This window comes from Marmota flaviventris, chromosome 3 (assembly GCF_047511675.1).
Source record: "Marmota flaviventris isolate mMarFla1 chromosome 3, mMarFla1.hap1, whole genome shotgun sequence".
Lineage (NCBI taxonomy): Eukaryota > Metazoa > Chordata > Mammalia > Rodentia > Sciuridae > Marmota > Marmota flaviventris.
In genome coordinates this window covers 165,174,648-165,191,765 of record NC_092500.1, presented here as the reverse complement: position 1 = coordinate 165,191,765, position 17,118 = coordinate 165,174,648, and the positions used below count along the sequence as shown (strand labels likewise).

At 40.6% G+C, this 17,118-nt stretch overlaps 1 protein-coding gene across 3 annotated transcripts in view; it reads right to left on the bottom strand.

Annotated features, from left to right (window-relative positions):
* Window positions 1-4,010: 4,010 nt before the first annotated feature.
* Window positions 4,011-17,118, bottom strand: part of Xpo7 (exportin 7) — a 39,456-nt gene continuing 26,348 nt past the window's right edge. For 2 of the 3 annotated variants that reach the window (XM_027926871.2, XM_027926873.2), the window contains exons 20-28: window positions 16,414-16,502; window positions 15,551-15,658; window positions 13,328-13,410; window positions 12,912-13,126; window positions 12,542-12,680; window positions 9,576-9,736; window positions 8,385-8,483; window positions 6,728-6,855; window positions 4,011-5,619 (exon numbers count right to left, since the gene is read on the bottom strand). In XM_027926871.2, the coding sequence (XP_027782672.1) occupies window positions 5,526-5,619; window positions 6,728-6,855; window positions 8,385-8,483; window positions 9,576-9,736; window positions 12,542-12,680; window positions 12,912-13,126; window positions 13,328-13,410; window positions 15,551-15,658; window positions 16,414-16,502 (1,116 nt within the window). In that variant the 3' untranslated portion in view covers window positions 4,011-5,525. The remainder of the gene's footprint in view (window positions 5,620-6,727; window positions 6,856-8,384; window positions 8,484-9,575; window positions 9,737-12,541; window positions 12,681-12,911; window positions 13,127-13,327; window positions 13,411-15,550; window positions 15,659-16,413; window positions 16,503-17,118) is intronic. The other variant, XM_027926875.2, reaches the window with a different exon arrangement.

Here is a 17,118-nt window from a genome sequence, read left to right as displayed (position 1 = left end):
TAAGAGTCTAGGAGATTCCTCACTTGTCATTCTTCACTCCTTTGCAACCCAATAATGAGATAGGCTAGATTGTACAGATACTATGTGCTTAAGTGCATCATGAATTGTCTTCATGGATCTCGAAAGTATAACTGTAAGGTGCTATAAGATCTGTTCACTGTTTATTTTGGGGGGGGGGGAAATAAGAGGTGCTGGGGATTGAACCAAGACCTGGCACATACTAAGCACATACTCTATCATTGAAGTATACTCCTAGCCCTATTTTATTTAGAGGCAGGGTCTCACTGAGTTGCTTAGTGCCTGCTGTTGCTGACACTGGCTTTGAACTTTTGTTCCTCCTCCTGCCTCAGCCTCTGGAACATGCATCACCTGTTGACTGTATTTTAAAGCCAGTTTGAACTATCAGGGATCTACACCTAAGAGTGGAAATAAATTTGCTTTGCAGATGACATTTTCTGTTTTGAGTTTCCTTTTCCACTGCTGACAATCAGAAAATTATTTATAGATGCTTAGTATTTGACAAATGAACACATCATAAAGGACAGACATTAAATTTTCCCAAGAACTATGTTCTGAGGAAGGGGAGTACTTTCCAAACTTGATTCCATTCTCTACCCTGATGGTCTCATGTCCAATTGTCTGATAGCTGCTTCCTCTAGTTGATCCACTGGTTCTGAAAACACACTAAAGTGGCTAACAACCACTGAATTCAGAGTATCTAAGGCACCCAAGGTAAAGGTAATGGATCCAGAAAACAGCTAAAGGCAAGAACCCCTCTAGACATTATCTAGAATCTAATTAACAGTTGCATAATTATGGCTGATAAATACATTTTTATTCTTCTAAATTTCCCTGTGACTATATTCTTCTGCTTTGACACTTGAGATTTTGGCAACATTAGATGTCAGCTTAGGTTTCTAGATATAACCAAAAATTTTGTATGAGGACAGGGTTGACTGGTGGCAAGTAGGACACGGGGGGTGGTGTTTTGGACCTGTATTTATCATTCTTATCCCATTACCATGGATATTTTGGAAAGTATCTGTGTACCTGGATGAAATTTCATAGGGTACTTCAACATTTTTTCACTTGCAGGTAAAAAATCCTTAATAAACCCATATTTTGGAGAATGAAAAAAATTTCTTAGTTGGCTATCATTTGTCATCAGAAAGTTAGAAATTCTGAGTCCTTACTTCCTAAAATTTTAAAAACTAAAAAATGTGAACCTGAGCCTTATTTGTTTTCAGTACTTAAGATTGGACCCAGAAGTTCTTTACCACTGAGCTACATCTACAGCCACCCCCCACTTTTTTTTTTTTTTTTTTTTTTAAACAGGGTCTAAGTTGCTGAGACTGATCTTCAACTTGCAATCCTCCTGCCTCAAGTCTCTGGAGTCCCTGGGATTAGAGGCATCTGCTGCCATACTTGTGGTTGGGATTACTGGCATTCACCACAGTGCCCAGCCTCCCTTCTTTTGATTAATACTTTAGTGGGAAAAGAAAACCAGTGCACACACACAAAACAGTTAATAATTGACAGTAAAGAATTTGTTGTGGGCTGGGGATGTGGCTCAAGCCTGGCATGCGCGGGGGCCCTGGGTTTGATCCTCAACACCACATAAAAATAAAGATGTTGGGTCTACAGAAAACTAAAAAATAAATATTAAAAAATAATTCTCTCTTAAAAAAATTTGTTGTTTTAACACAGCCACATCAATGTTTATAGCTGCACAATTCACAATAGCTCAACTGTGGAACCAACCTAGATGCCCTTCACTGGTTGAATGGATAAAAAAAAAAAAATGTGGCATATATACAAAATGGAATATTACTCAGCAATAAAAGAGAATAAAATCATGGCATGTGCAGGTAAATGGATGGTGTTGGAGAAGATAATGCTAAGGGAAGTTAGCCAATCCCCCCCAAAACAAATGAAGAATGTTTTCTCTGATATAAGGAGGTTGAATCATGGTGGGGTAGGGAGGGGGAGCATGGGAGGAATAGACGAACTCTATATAGGGCAGAGGGGTGGGAAGGGAAGGGAGGGGGCAGGGGGTTAGCAAAAATGGTGGAATGTGATGGACATCATTATCCAAAGTACATGTATGAAGACACAAATTGGTATGAACATATTTTATATACAGAGATGAAAAATTATGCTCTATATGTGTAGTGAGAATTGTAATTCATTCTGCTGTCATTTATTTTTTAAAAATCAATTAAAAAATAAAAGAATTTGTTGTTTCAGGGTAAGGTACAGTTTGTTTCAGGAAAAAGTACCTAGTAATAGTCTAGAGACTCCTACATAAATTCATTTTTTGACTGAATAAAAACCACATGATTTCTAGAGAAACTGGAACTTAAGATTTAACTTGGCTTTTATTAGGTTGAATTATATGAAATTAATAATCATGTTTTACCAAAAAAGGCTACGGGGCGGGGGGGTACCTGCTCTTATAATTGGCAATTAGGAGAGAACAGTCCCTTGGCCATGTACTCAGCCTGTCCTGATGAGACCACCATGCCTGATGAGTTTCTTGCCTCAAATTATTTTTGTGGAAGGGAAGGAAGAGGGCTCTGGGATTTTGCAGATGGATAGGCATGTCAAGATAGTTGGGGAAAAGGGACTCTTTTTCAAGTACCTGTGAGAAAGTTGTTACTGTTTTGTCTTCAGAATTAGAATTCTAAGTCCCTGGAGCACAGGAGAATTTTGCTTAATAATGGAACTTCACCACTCACTATTTTATCTCTCTGCTAGGCTTACAGATGCTAATATCAGTCAATTCTATTTGCCTTTTTTGGGTTTGTTTTTTGGTGGCACTGGGGATTGAACACAGGGGTCCTCTACCACTGAGCTACATTCCCAGTCCTTTTTGTCTTTGTGAGATGGGGTCTTGCTAAGTTGCTGAGGCTGTCTCTGAATTTGTAGCCATCTTAGCCTCTAGAGTTGCCAGGATCACAGATATGAGCTTGTGCCATTAGAATACAATTTTTTTGCCTTCAAAACAAAACTGAGGTTATACCTATTCGAAGAAGGCTGAAACAGCATAAAAATGAGTATTTAAGTCAGACAAGATGGCACTCTTGAACCTATGAATCATTGGATATTATTTTTTTTTTAAAGAGAGAGAGAGAATTTTTTAATATTTATTTTTTAGTTTTCGGTGGACACAACATCTTTGTTTGTATGTGGTGCTGAGGATCGAACCCGGGCCACAGGCATGCCAGGTGAGCGCGCTACGGCTTGAGCCACATCCCTAACCCCTCACTGGATATTATTAACCCACAGTAAGGTACACACCTGCTTTCCAGTGTTTTTGGTAATGAAGCTCTAGCATACTTAGGTACTGCGTGCAGCTTAGGAATTAGGAGTTCACATTTCATTAGTGTTCTTCATTTGCTAAATCTGGCCCATAAGGTCTGGAAGTATTCCAGGGGATAGCATTTGCCTTTGAACTTGTCAGGATCTACTGAATAAAGCCCAGCCCACACCAGAAGAGCAGATGTCAAGACACTAACAAAGCTGGGCTTTCTTCAATTACTGCTTGTCTGCGGGTGGCCACATTAGTACCATGCTAGTAAAGAGGTGGCTTCATTCAGCTGTGGACAACATATGCTATCCCTTATGCACGTCAGCCGAACCAATCATACTTTGAAAACGAAGTTGAGTGAGACTTAGTCCAATGCTTTTTTTTAAACTAGGGGTGCTCTACCACTGGGCAACAACATCCCCAGACTTTTTTTTTTTTTTTTTTGTATTTTGAGACACAGTTTTACTAAGTTGCCCAAGCTAGCCTTGAACTTGCTATCCTCCTGCCTTAGCCTCCCGAGTCACTGGGATTATAGGTGTGGCCACCACTTGCATTTACTCTGACGAGAAACAAAGTTAATTTTTAAGGCTGAGAGGCCCCTGTCGCTCACTGGCTTTTAAGAATGCATGTTTCAAACAGCTTTGTGTTTAGAGTGAGACACGTCCCTGAACACACACTAGACTTGATTGCTGAAACCAGGTCAGTAGAAACCATTGAAGTTTATTGGCGGTCACAATGCTTACACTGTATGCAGCAAACACCCTTACAAGTCTATCCGCAACCTGATCACGCAAGAAAGGAGTCACCACACAGTCGCCAGAGGAAAAGGAAAAAAAAAAAAAAAAAAAATCAACAGGCTTGTTTCTGGGGGTAGAGGAGAGAAATAAAAACAAAACCTAATTGATGAGTGTCCCATGGGCAAGAGCTGAACTAGAGATGTGAACAACTAGCAGCAATAATTGTGGAAAAAGTACAAGGCAAATAGCTTTCTCCATTAATTTTCCTCTGTAGGTTAATTTTTTATATTCAAAACATTTATTATGGTTTTCATTTTATAAAAATGTATATTTTCAAGGGGTGGGAAAATGTTAAATACTTCATGCTAGGTAGACCTTGTTATTAAGAACCCCTCCCCTGTCGTAACTTCCTCCAGTACATACATTCACGAGTGCAGGGTACATACATAAATATCCACACACACACACCCACACACACTGCCTCGAGGGCTGGGGAAGACAAAGTTATGGCCACACACAGTCAGGCCTCTGGTGGACTCACCCAAATTGCTCAACCAGAGAGCAACTGGCTCATTTACTTCTCTATGGTCTCTCCTTTATACAGAGACCAAGAACCCTAAAACACATAGTTAAATCCAACTTTTAAAAGCAAGAGGCATCTGTCTGAGGATGAGGGTAAGCAAAGTGGGAGAAAGGATGGTGATAAGAACACCAAACACTTTTAGCTGGAGTTATTTGTCACTGCAAGAGGTCAGGGGACCTAGGGCAGCATCCACAGTTAAACGGGAAGGACAGTGCTCTGGCATGGCTTAGAGTTCCTAATAACAAGGGTTAATACAGCAACAGGAAGTGATCATTTCTGGGGTAAGGAAAGGGCGATAAGAAAAAATATACATTTGGAATTTTTACTTTTTTTTTTTTTTTTTGCCTCTCTACACTGTGTCACTAAATATATCTCTGCACTTTCACACATCCTTGTCCAGTAAAGCTTCAGGCCACCAGAATACACATTTTCTTCACTCGCATACATAACCCCTCACATCAGCATTGGTGCACTAGACTCTGTAAAAATTTTTCAGTCACACTTTTTGTTTTTAAACTTGAGTCAATATAAACCTTGTTCAAAATGTTATGAAAAAATGTACATGTTTATACAAGGCAGGTTGTGGCAGGACACTGGGGGTTCTCCCCCATTGGGTGGCCCCAGCAGGAAGGGGCTGGAGTCTCAGATGTTTGTGTCTCTGTTTCCTCCCACCACCCTTCCCACCCAGTTGCCCAGGAACCAGCAGCGCCCTGCCCACTAGTGAGTGCACACACACCCCTATTCCCTGGGGAAGTAGCTAGTTGACCTTTGCCATTTTCCCCACACCCCTGGAGGAAGGAGCCAGGATCAGCCAGGCCCTTTCCCTTGTAATTGTTTGCCCCTCTGGGCCACACCAAAGGGATGCTGCTCTGTACAAGTAGAGTCCAAGGAGGTGTCAGCTCATCATATCATTGCTATTCACGCCGTAAGTGGAATTCTTCATCGAGTCGTTGACTTCCCGACGGAATGCTGACAGGTTCTGGGTGAACCTGAAGAAAGGATGCATGTGGGTTGGGGGAGGGTGGTAGGGAAAAGTTTTTGCTTAAAAATACATACATATATATGTATATGTGTGTGTGTGTGTATATATATATATATATATATACACACACACACACACACACATATATATATATATATATATATATATGAATATGACAGACAGACATCAGAGAAGTGGCTACTGAGAAGAAAAACAAAGGAATAGACAGATGGGTTCTAGTTCTAGGTCAGTTAATCTCACTGTTAAACTATAAGGGAAAGCTGGCCAAGTTCTGCCCCACTTTCTACCTGGCAATTTCATAGCAAGCTAGAGGTGGTCAAATCCGGGGACCTGAAATTCAGCATGACAGTATAAAAGGAGTATCAATCACAGGGGTGTGTTAAGTAACCCCTCACAAAGAGAGGGTGGTAAGAGGATGAAGCTATCTCATCTCTTAATTAATGCCAAGAGATCAGTGATATGGAGCTGGTGTTTCCAATATGGCAGTTGCTAACCACGTTAGCCACATCTGTGGCCTGTGTGACTTAGAACTGAATCAAATAGAATTTAAAATTCAGTTTTCCAGTCAGATTTTAGTTAATTTTAAATTAAAATACCTTAACTAGAATTAAATAAAAATGAATTAAAAAACCCAGATATTCAGTTCAGCTACTAGAAAACATCTAAGTATGTTTGGAACAACCTGGGTATGGGAATCTACTTTGTCAACAATAAATTTATGAAATCTAAATAGATATCAAGGATGACTGATGAAAATTTAGCTTCTGAACTGAGGTGTGCCAGTAAGTATAAAATACATGGAATTTAAGATAGTACAATAAAATGAATGTTAAGACTCAATTGTAAAGTATTGATTATAATATTGACATATTTTAGACAAACTAGGTTACATAAAATATTGAATTGAATTTTGCTTGTTTCTTTTGACTCTTTAAAAATGTGGCTACTAAGAACTTTAAAATTATATATGTGGCGTGCTTTCTATTGGACAACGTTGGTTTAGATGGGCTTCAAATACAGAGAATGGCCCTTGTTTCAATGATTTAAAATTTAACAGCTGCCCAGGTTTTCTTGGCAGGGTCCTCTGTGCTTACCTGTCTCTATTTTTTGTTAGAAGATTCCGCTCAATGCCTTCCATCAGGTTTTCAAAACACAGATGCATGGCTTGCTGCTTCTCTGGTGGCTGGCTGTTGACGATACTGTTCCTTAGGTCAGAAAAATACTGTGGGCAAGGAATGAAACAGAAGGTAAGGGAAGATGGGGGAAAGGCAGATTAGCCTTTTGTTCACCTACAGAGTGGTGGAATAATGTTTTTAAAGAAGGAATGGAATACACTACCTACTAAAACTGGATACTTTTTTTTAAAAATTTTTTTTAGTTGACAATGTATGCCTATTTTATTTATTTATATGTGGTGCCGAGAATCAAACCCAGTGACTCAACAACATGCTAAGCAAGCGCTCTACCACTGAGCCACCACTCCAGCCCCTGGATACTTTTTTTTTTAAAAATTCAGGATATCCTACTTAGAAAAATCATTAGTATTTGTGTGTGTGTGTGTGTGTGTGTGTGATAATTAGGAGGGAACACTCTACTAGTGAGCTACACCCTCTTCTTTTTTCTTAAAATTCTGATAGGGCCTTGCTAAGTTGCCCAGGTCGGCCTTGAGCTTGTGATCCTCCTGCCTAAGCCTCCTGGGCAGGTGGGATTACAGGAGTGTGCACAACTAAAAATCCGGAATTTTAAATTTCTAAAGTACCTTAAGCTGTTTTCTTTTATAGAAATCAAGACCTATTTATTTATGGTGGAACTGGAACTAGAATTTGGGTTATCAAGTGCTGTGATATCCAGGTACATTCTTCCTTTAAAGGAGTCCTCTTACTACTTAGAGGAAATGAATTTTACCCTTTGAACTGCCACATGGACTACTTCTATCAGGCAAGCAGGAATAGGGTATGCTCAGTAAATGGCCCAAATTCCCTGTTTTGCCATACTTCTGGTGCTGGGAGCCATTAGCCAAGTAGGTATGACAATTTCCTTGCCAGAGTACCCCATGTTGCTTAGTGGAAGGACTTGTGGAAATAGGACATTTTGCAGTGACATTGCATGTAAGGTGACCTTGCTCAAGGACCAGGGTGGATCCGGGTTTAGGGTGTTCCCGGTTTAGGACAATCCGGGTTTAGGGTGGTTCCAGGTTTAAGGTTATTCCTGCTGGGAATAGGGTGTATCCTGCTGCCTGAGTTCCCCTTGAGTTCTCACGGGATTCAGACAGTATTTTTTGGGAGACAGAAGCCCAGTGGGGGTGGATTTGTGCAGAGAACGTGGATTTCCCCAGAACGTGATTGTAGACGGCTCGTGTGAGTTCGGGAATAAAGAGTTGCTGTTTGAATCTACAAGCTGTGTGGTGGCTCGTGATTTTGTGCCCAGCCAGACTGCGGCATTCTGGGATATTTCTATTAGCCTTTATTTATTTTTATTTTTTTGCCGTACTAGGGAATTGAACCTAGAGTCTCATGCATGCTAGGCAAGTGTTCTACCACTGAGCTATATTCCCAGCCCCTTCTTTTGAGATGGGGTATCACTAAGTTGCCTAGACTGGCCTTAAACTTGTGATCCTCCTTAATCTCCTGAGTAGCTGAGACTGCAGGCATACAACCACCATGCCTGCTTTCTATAAGCCTTTCTCATAGTGCCTGGGACAGCCAATGTATGTCACCACTGCCTCTGCCATTAGGAAGCTGGCTTTCCTACCTTTTCATTAAGTAGTATCAAGCCAAGCAGAGGTCGAGACATAGACCACTGATTCCTACAGTCTTCAAAGATGATGATGTTCAGCACCGTGGACAGCATCTGAAAATGGAAAACCAGGCAGTGACCTAGTATGTGGTTACCCAAAATAAGTTGATAGATCCCAAATAGAGGAGGGTATTAGGAAAAGCTTTTTCTATGTAGGGTAAACCAGATAAATATTTTGTGACGCTTAATTTCAGTCTTATTTCAAGGTAAGTTTTTCTTCATCTAAGATTTCCTGTTCTTTAAACTGACTTGATAATTTCATTTACAAATGGACCTTCCCAGTTTATTTTTGACTTGTGGGGACTGGGATGAAGTCAAGTAAACCAACTACAGTACGCGAAACCACCTTAGAGTATTGCTTCCAAGTACTGGTCTCAGACAGCTTTTTTGACATTTTGTGGATATGATGGAGTTGTGAATTATTTCATTGCTATTGAGGAACAGACAATGGTGACAGCGTCTAAAACACTATTGGTTTAAATATGAAAAATTCTACTAATCCCAGTTTCTCATCATTTTAGTATTGTATTTCTGCAGGTTCCTTCAAATCTTGTTTTTGTTACAAATAAAATATGGAGACATATGTGTGATCTGTGTGGTCAGTTACTTTCTTGTTCTAGCTTTGCAAATGGAAGCATAAGCCAGAAAGAAGGTTGATTACTGCTAACTTACACTCAGTGTTCACCAATGGGCAGCAGTGCATGGGAAGAGGACAGTGCATGAAATAGGATCAAGACAAAAGGTTTGTGCCATTCAGAACAACAATTCAGAACCTGACTTTTTTTAGACTTTCTATATCCAATGATTATTTAGTAAAAAAATCCACTATAAATTTTAATTTTGGTTGGGGGGATACTAGAGATTGAACTCCAGTGCTTTACCACTAAGCTACATCCCCTGCCTAATTTTTATTTTTTGAGACAGGGTCTTGCTAAGTTACTGGCCTCAGACTTGTGAACCTCCTGCCCCAGCCTCCTGTGTTTCTGGGATTACAGGCATGAGCATCCAGCTCCACTGATTTTAAGACATGAATTCTACCTTAGCAGTGTGAACCTGAGAGGTCAATTCATCATCTTGCTTGGCCTCCACTCTCTTCTACTGTAGGACACCTTGTCACTGCTTCCTAACCTTTGGCAGCTTCCTTACCTGTTGGATCATCTCTGGATGCTGCTGCATGATGTGCAGAAAGCGGTCACTCTCCTGGTTCAGGGGTGTTGTTCTCTTCTTGGTGCTACGTGACAGCTGCTTGAAGAGGTATGTCACGATGTGGTCCAGGCAGGAGCAGCAGCCTGTGCATACCATGGTGTCTGGAGCCAAGCGGGCAGGGGGAAGAGAGGGATACTGAGCTGTTGAAGGTGACTTGGGCAATAGGGATCACGCTTGACTAGATCCCAGAGAAGTACCCCATGAAGACTGGGCATGTGGTCATTTCAGCCAAAGCCCAACTCAGGATGTCTCCTGTTAACCTCTTACCCCATCATACTATCATATAGCAAGGCCCAACTTCTAAGTTTTTTGGTAGCACACTGGCAAGTGCTCTACCATTGAGCTTCAGCCCCAGACTTTTTATTTTTGAGACGGCATTTAGTTAAGTTGCCGAGGCTGGCCTTGAGCTTACAATCTTCCTGCCTTAGTCTCCCACAGACCTGGAATTACCGGTGTTTGCCACCATACCGAGTCCAATTTCTATTGATACTGAGTGTATGGTAATAATATTAATTAAATTACTGGCTCAATGTGTTATGGATATATGTCTTTTGCTTTGTGAAAAAATCACAAATAGTTTAGAAAGATGTGTGTGTATTTTTAGTTTGTGGAATTTTCTTAAATTTTACTTTCAATTTAAAAAAATTACAACTAGTTTACATTCATCCAGCACTTCATTTGTGCCAAATACTGTGCTGAGTACATTATAGGTATTATCTCTATCCTCTCAAGAACTCTAGGATGTATGTGTTCTACCTTACACACAAGAACAGCACAGTTTGGAGAGGCTGTGAAACTTGCTGAAAAATCACACAGCGCTAGTAACTGAAAACACTGTGATTAGAATCCAACAAGGCTGAGGTGTGGGCCTATGCTGAGTTACCTGGTGTAGAGGGTATGGCGTTAAAACCAACTTCATATAGCCTGTGGACATCTACATTTTTTAGAATGGAGTGTATTGTTATCTTTGAAGCATCTTGGGGAAAGCCAGCCTTTGTTGCCCCTGCACCCCCCGCCACCCCATATACACTAAGGCTTGAGCCTGTGGGTATTCTATCACTGAGCTATAGCCCCAGCCCATTTAATGTCTTACTAAACTGTTGAGGCTAGCCTCAAAGTTGCAATCTTCCTGCCTCAGCCTCCCAAGTCACTGGGATTACAGGTGTGCACCATTGTGCTCAACTCATCTGTGAATTTTTACCAAGGCAACATGATAGCACAACCCATGTGGACTGAATGCTGACTAGGTGAAGCAAATGGGCTGAATGATAAATACTTCAAAGAGTAAATAAATCTCTGATTCCTGGAGTGCTGAGGTCCCTCTATTTTTTTCTTCTTTTCAGTACTAGGGATTGAACCCAGAGGCACTGCACCACTAAACTATATCCTCAGTCCTTTTTAAGGTAGCACTTCACTAAGTTAGTTAGGGCCTCACTAAATTGCTGAGGCTGGCCTTGAACTTGTGATCCTCCTGGATCAGCTTCCCCAGCTGTTGGGATTACAGGTGTGTGACACTGTGCCCAGTGAGGTCCCTCTATTTTTCTTTTTGTTTTTTTAATATTTATTTTTTAGTTGTAGTTGGATACAATACCTTTATTTCACTTATTTATTTTTACATGGTGCTGCGCATTGAACCCAGGGCCTCACATGTGCTAGGCGAGCGCTCTACTGCTGAGCCACAACCCCAGCTCGGTCCCTCTGTTTTTAAGAAGATATAAAATGGCCTTCCAAAGCAAGATCTGACACCTGACTGGACTGTCCTCGATATGGATAAGCTCCTGATGGAAGTAAATGTGTATCATAGAAATGGCCCAGACATACGGATAATTCACAATCGATAATCTAGAAGTCATTCTGTGTACATTTGTAATATAGCTTGATTATTCTGCAGTTAACTTAACCTTATTTCTGTTTTGCCCACCCTAATATAAAAAAAAAAAGTGTTTTATTCTCTAAAAACACACACATGCATATGTATACACAAAAACTTTGGAGAGGTAACGTAGAAACAAAACAGTCAATAGGAACTGTATGGACTATGGACTAGGATGGAAAAACTTATGGAGTTTCTACTGCCTTCAGGAAAGAGTCTAAACACACCCTAATATTACTAGAAGGGCCCTTCATGACATTCATTTTTGTACCTACTCAGAATTCAGCCTCACTTCATTCCTAACTCTTCTGCATTACTGTAGCTATCTGGAATTCCTGCCTCCTCCTTGCCAGCAGGGCTCATGGCTAGCAACTTGGGTAACACCTGTGCAGATTTGCTATGTATGCTTTTTTTTTGTACTGGGGATTGAATCCAAGGGTGCTCAATCACTGAGCCACATCCCCAGCCCTTATATATTACATATATGTATACATAAAATATATATTTTATGCAGAGACATGGTCTTGCTAAGTTGTTTAGGGCCTCTTTCAGTTACTAGGCTGGCTTTGAACTTGCAATCCTCCTGAGCTGCTCTTGATTACAGGTGTGTGCCACTGGCCCAGCCTGGTGGGTGCTTTGCTGTCAAGCCTTCAGCAGGCCTTCCCTGATCACATCTTCTCAAAGCCAGGAGTTTAGGTATTCTTCCTGAGGGCTTGTGGCACACTGCACTCACCTCACTGCAGTGTGTAAGTATAGTAAACAGGCAGATATCCATTTGTGTGCCTGTTTAATTCACTAGGTACAAAGTTCTTTAAAGACAGGGTCTATATGTTGTTAATTATAGTATCCTTAGTATCTCACACAGTGCCTGGTATTTAGGAGGGGATCAATAAGAACTTGCTGCATGAGAATGTGCTATGACTATCATACTTGGTTGTTGGGGTGTACTTCCTAAAACAATAATCCTTTGAACTTTGGGGCAAGATTCTTTCCTTCTGTTAAGTGGTATAAGTCAGCCCACTGTGTTGCTTACCAAGTGCAGTAAGTCCTTCAGAAATGGAAGAGAGAATATACATAATAACATGAGGTTCCAGACTTGCAATAAAGTTCATATGGTCCTGGGTCAGGACTTCCAGTAGTGAATAGTAAGACTGGCTGAGCTTGGGGTAATCCTATGGCAGAGGAGGAAGAAAATCATCCTAGTTAGTGTGGTCTTCGGCATGGAGGAAGCAGACCTTAAATAAAATAGTTTTGTTCCTTTCACTTGGTTAAAAAAAAAAGTTTGTTAGCAGAAAGGGGTTAGCTTGTGGTTTCTTGGGAGAAACATTCAATCACAGTCTTAGGTTAAAAAAAAAAAATGATGTGGGGCAAGATCCTATCAATGAATGAGGCTTAAGGCTTACCAGGAGATCACTGTGGGGAATAGAGAGAAGCAGCTTAATGAAGGTCTGTAGAGCGTTGTCCAGGGCATCGTCTCCATAGAGACGGAAGACTCCAAAATTGACGTAACTCCCACTGAGAGCAGCCTTCAGCATAGAGAAGCAGATAGAGATGCCTTTGAGCTTTAGGGCATAAACTTGATCCTTTGGGACCTCTCCTAGTGTCAGGATGCGATTGCCTGAGTAGACATGTAAGATAAATATTTAATCAGCCACATTAGAATTAATATTTTTATGCCACCCTGACCCTCCTATTCCAAAGGTATACAAATTCCAGCATGCTAGCAACTGGCACTGTGATACATATGTATAAGGAACAAAGCACCCCTGGGAATGCTATCTTGACTATTTCCAGGGGCCTGTTGCTCTAAAGTACTTACCGTACATTGTTATCATCTTGCTGGTTTCTCGGAAAAGCAAGATGCCATTGGGAGAAGAGACATCAAACTGGAGTCGCTGGGATCTGAGCAGAGAATATACAGGGAGAAAGAGTCAAAAGTGTTTTCTTGGAAAACAGGGGTACATGAGGCTCTTACTGGAGTAGAATATACAGACAACTTGTCCCAAGGTGAGGATAACCAAGTTTGCTGAAGATATTTATACAGTTATGTCGCTAATCCCCAGAAGCCCAACATATTGTATTCATGTTTCTGCTACTCAAATTGAAAATATTTTCAAGAAACAAACAGAGCTGGGTGGTATCTCAGTGTAGAATGCTTGCCTAGCATATGTGAAGGCCTGAGTTCCATCCTTTGCACTGAAAAAGAAAAGCCAAAAAGCAAACAAGTTGGGTATAGTGGTGCATGCCAGTAATCCCAGCAATTTGGGAGGCTGAGGCAGGAGAATGTCAGTTTGAAGCCAGCTTCAGCAATTTAGTGAGACCCTGTTTCAAAATTAAAAAAGGACTGGGGATGTCTCTCAGTGGTTGAGTGTCCCTGGGTTCAATCCCCCAGCACCAAAGCAAACAAAAAGAGGCAACATCTAAAATTACTCTTTGATAATTCCCAATTTCACTTAACATATAGCTCCTATTACAGCCCTTCAGACAATAATTTAATCACCCTTATAGCCTCAGTGGCAATGAAGGGAGGGAGGGGTATATACATTGTTATCATTTTAGAAGAAGAAAAGATACAAAGGGACTTGGATTGCTCCAATAGAAGCTAGGTAGAAAAGGAAGATTTTTTTCCAACAATATTGTTTTGAGTTCTTTGTTCATGAGAGCATAAAACCTCTTCTTTTGTCAAATTTCTTTCTTTCTTTTTTTTAATGGGGTGGCGGTGGTGGTGATATTGGGAATTGAACCTAGGAGTGCTCTATCACTGAGTTACACCCCCATCCCCTTTTGGGACAGAGTCTCACTTAGTTGTCCAGGCTGGCCTCAGCCTCCCTAGTAGCTGGGATTTGTCTGCTCTACTTGTGAGCATCTGACAAAGGTTGGTGAAGTCTCAAATCCAGGAGCCCTTCTTGACTCCCCCCGTCTCCATCAAATCCATGAAGATCTAGTTCTAAAATGTGCCCTGAATCCACCCACTGCCTAAAGGACCTCCCTGTTTCTACTCTTGCCTGCAGTGGTCCCCATTCTTTATACAGTAGCAGCTAGAACAACACCTTTAGATGATGTAATCAAGATCATTTTACAACCTTGCTTAAAATGCCCTAGAAGCTTCCCACTGCAATGAGAATCAATGCCAATTCCTCTACTGCTGTGTGGGACACAGGAAACTGGGCCTCTGCCTACTGGTTTGACTCTCTCTATCACAGCCTGCCTTGCCAGGCTGTCATTACAGTGGCATTTGTCTGTCTCAGATCACAGCAAACTCTGCCTCTCTTAGTACTCTGCAGTTGTGTTCTCAGTTTAGACCACGCCTTACCCTTGCAGGGCTACCAGAGTCATCTTGTCATTGAGTCTCTAAGAGGCCTTTTGAGCTTCCTATTCCTTTCAATTTTTCTTTTTTCCCACAGCACTTAATCACAACCTGAAATTGTCTTCTTTTCTGCCTAGCACAACAGATAAGGAAGTGGCCCGGCAGACACTGGGTACTCTCAAGTATCTATTTTATAAATAAATAATTCTTTTTAAATTTTTTTTGGGAGGTACTGGGAATTGAACTCAGGGGCACTCTATGACAGCTATATCCCCAGATCTTTTTAAAATTGGTATTTTGGAAGTATTTCTTACTTTTCAACAAAAGCAAAACTTTATTGATCCCTCTTCAATTTGTCTAAATAAGGACTTTTCTAAAGAAGGTTATTTCATAATCTTCTCAACTATCTCTACTCTGAAATGTGCCAGATGTGACACCATTACCACATTAACTTTTGTATCTGTAGGCAGGGAAATCAGAATCTTGTTTGCCAAACACCTTTTCATAAGAATGGAAACCCTGAGACTAACAGGTGACTTATTTCCTGCAGGCGCTATGGCTTTGTGTGGTTGATATTCTTCTTTCAAAGAAAAACCAACTTTTATAGGTTTTCGAGTTTGATAGCAGTGCCATCTTATCTCCCACAGTCTTCCCAAAGCATGATTAAGAAAATTCTCTCAGGGCTTTCTCAGCTAAAGAGTAGCTGTGCCCTTCTGATGTCTTCCACCTGTTTACCTGTTATGAACTAGTTCAGCCATCAGCTTGAGCACAGGTGTGGTGCAGGCTGGGTCATGGTACCAGAGCTCAATGGCCCGCTGGAGAATTGGCATGTAGGATGGGTATCTGTAAATAAGAAGCTGAGGAAGAATTTCTGAATCCAGAAAGATACAGAATTTTAAATAATTTGTCAGCACTAGCCAAGTATAAACTCAAATTATAGTCCTCTACTTTCCTGTCTCTTGCTTGCTAACCTGGGAATCATTCTATCTAGAAAACGCTGAAGTGATTTTGTACTCTTTTAGTCTGTAAAGTGTATCTAATGATACACTTTAAATTATACAGTGCTTTTCTTTCTGCAAAGCACAGTGTATTTCGTATTGTTATTTACTCTTTACCACTGCTATGATGGGACAGGGGATAAACTATTTCCTTGTCATAATTATTTAAACAGAGGCACACAGATTTGAAATGATCTGTTCAAGATTATGAAGTAAAGTTAGACTTCCTAATACTAAAAACTATTTTTCTTTTCTTCCTTTCATTTTTTTTCGGGGGTGGGGAGTACATGGAACCATCTCTCTTTTCTAAAAGTAATGGAGTTTACATGCAACAGTTCCACAGGAATTTATATATCTGGGCCCTATAAGAGAAACTGGGAAATGATCTCATTCATGTCCTAACCTCAGGCAACATTGTGTCATTAGACCACTTTGAAGTAGTAGCTTATAGGACAGACACATGGCAGACCTTATGGGAAACTCCTCATCTTCTTGCCTCACCATACCTCCCTTGCCAACCCCCCAACTCCCATAACTCCTTCACCAAGTTATGTTCCAGTTGAGGCTTGTATACTATAATTCTAGTTTGAGTTAGGATACATCCATTCAAACAGCATCATGAAGCTGGTCTTGGCATTGAAGGCGAAAGCTATCCCCCTCAGGTCTCTCACTAGGCCAACTAGAGTTCGCTGTAACAGAAGACAAAAATGTAAAAATAGAAGAAAAGCCAAACAATGGGGGATTTCACACACCTTGTAATCAAATTCTTCCTTCTAGTTCAACAAATATTTACTGAATATTTTGAATCACTTTCCTCCATGCTAGAATGAGATCTTTTCACTTGGAAAATGAGTTCTGGAAAGCTTGTTATTGTGTTGAGAATCCTCATATGAAAATCCAAAGTAGGAAATGCTCAAAAATCCAAAACTTTTTTGAGTGATATGAAACAAATGATTTTGTATTTAGACTCGGGTCCTATCCCCAAGATATCTCATTATGTGTATGCAAATATTAAAAAAAAAAAAGTAAAAAAAATATGAAACACTTCTGGTTTAAGTATTTCAGATAAGGGACATACAAGCTGTACTAAGAAAACAGGATGGCCTGTGGCTCAGTATAGCAAAAATCAAGGCTGATAAGTTTTAAAGATATTAAAATGATAAATTTAAGGGGGGGAAAAAGCTGTTCCAAAAGAATGGGGTAGGGGGAAAGCCCACAGAAGAAAAGAAAGAATATATCCTAAAGGGTTGGGTCCTAAAAGAACTCAAATGCAGACCCTACCAGAAGGAAGATAAGGGGAATTTA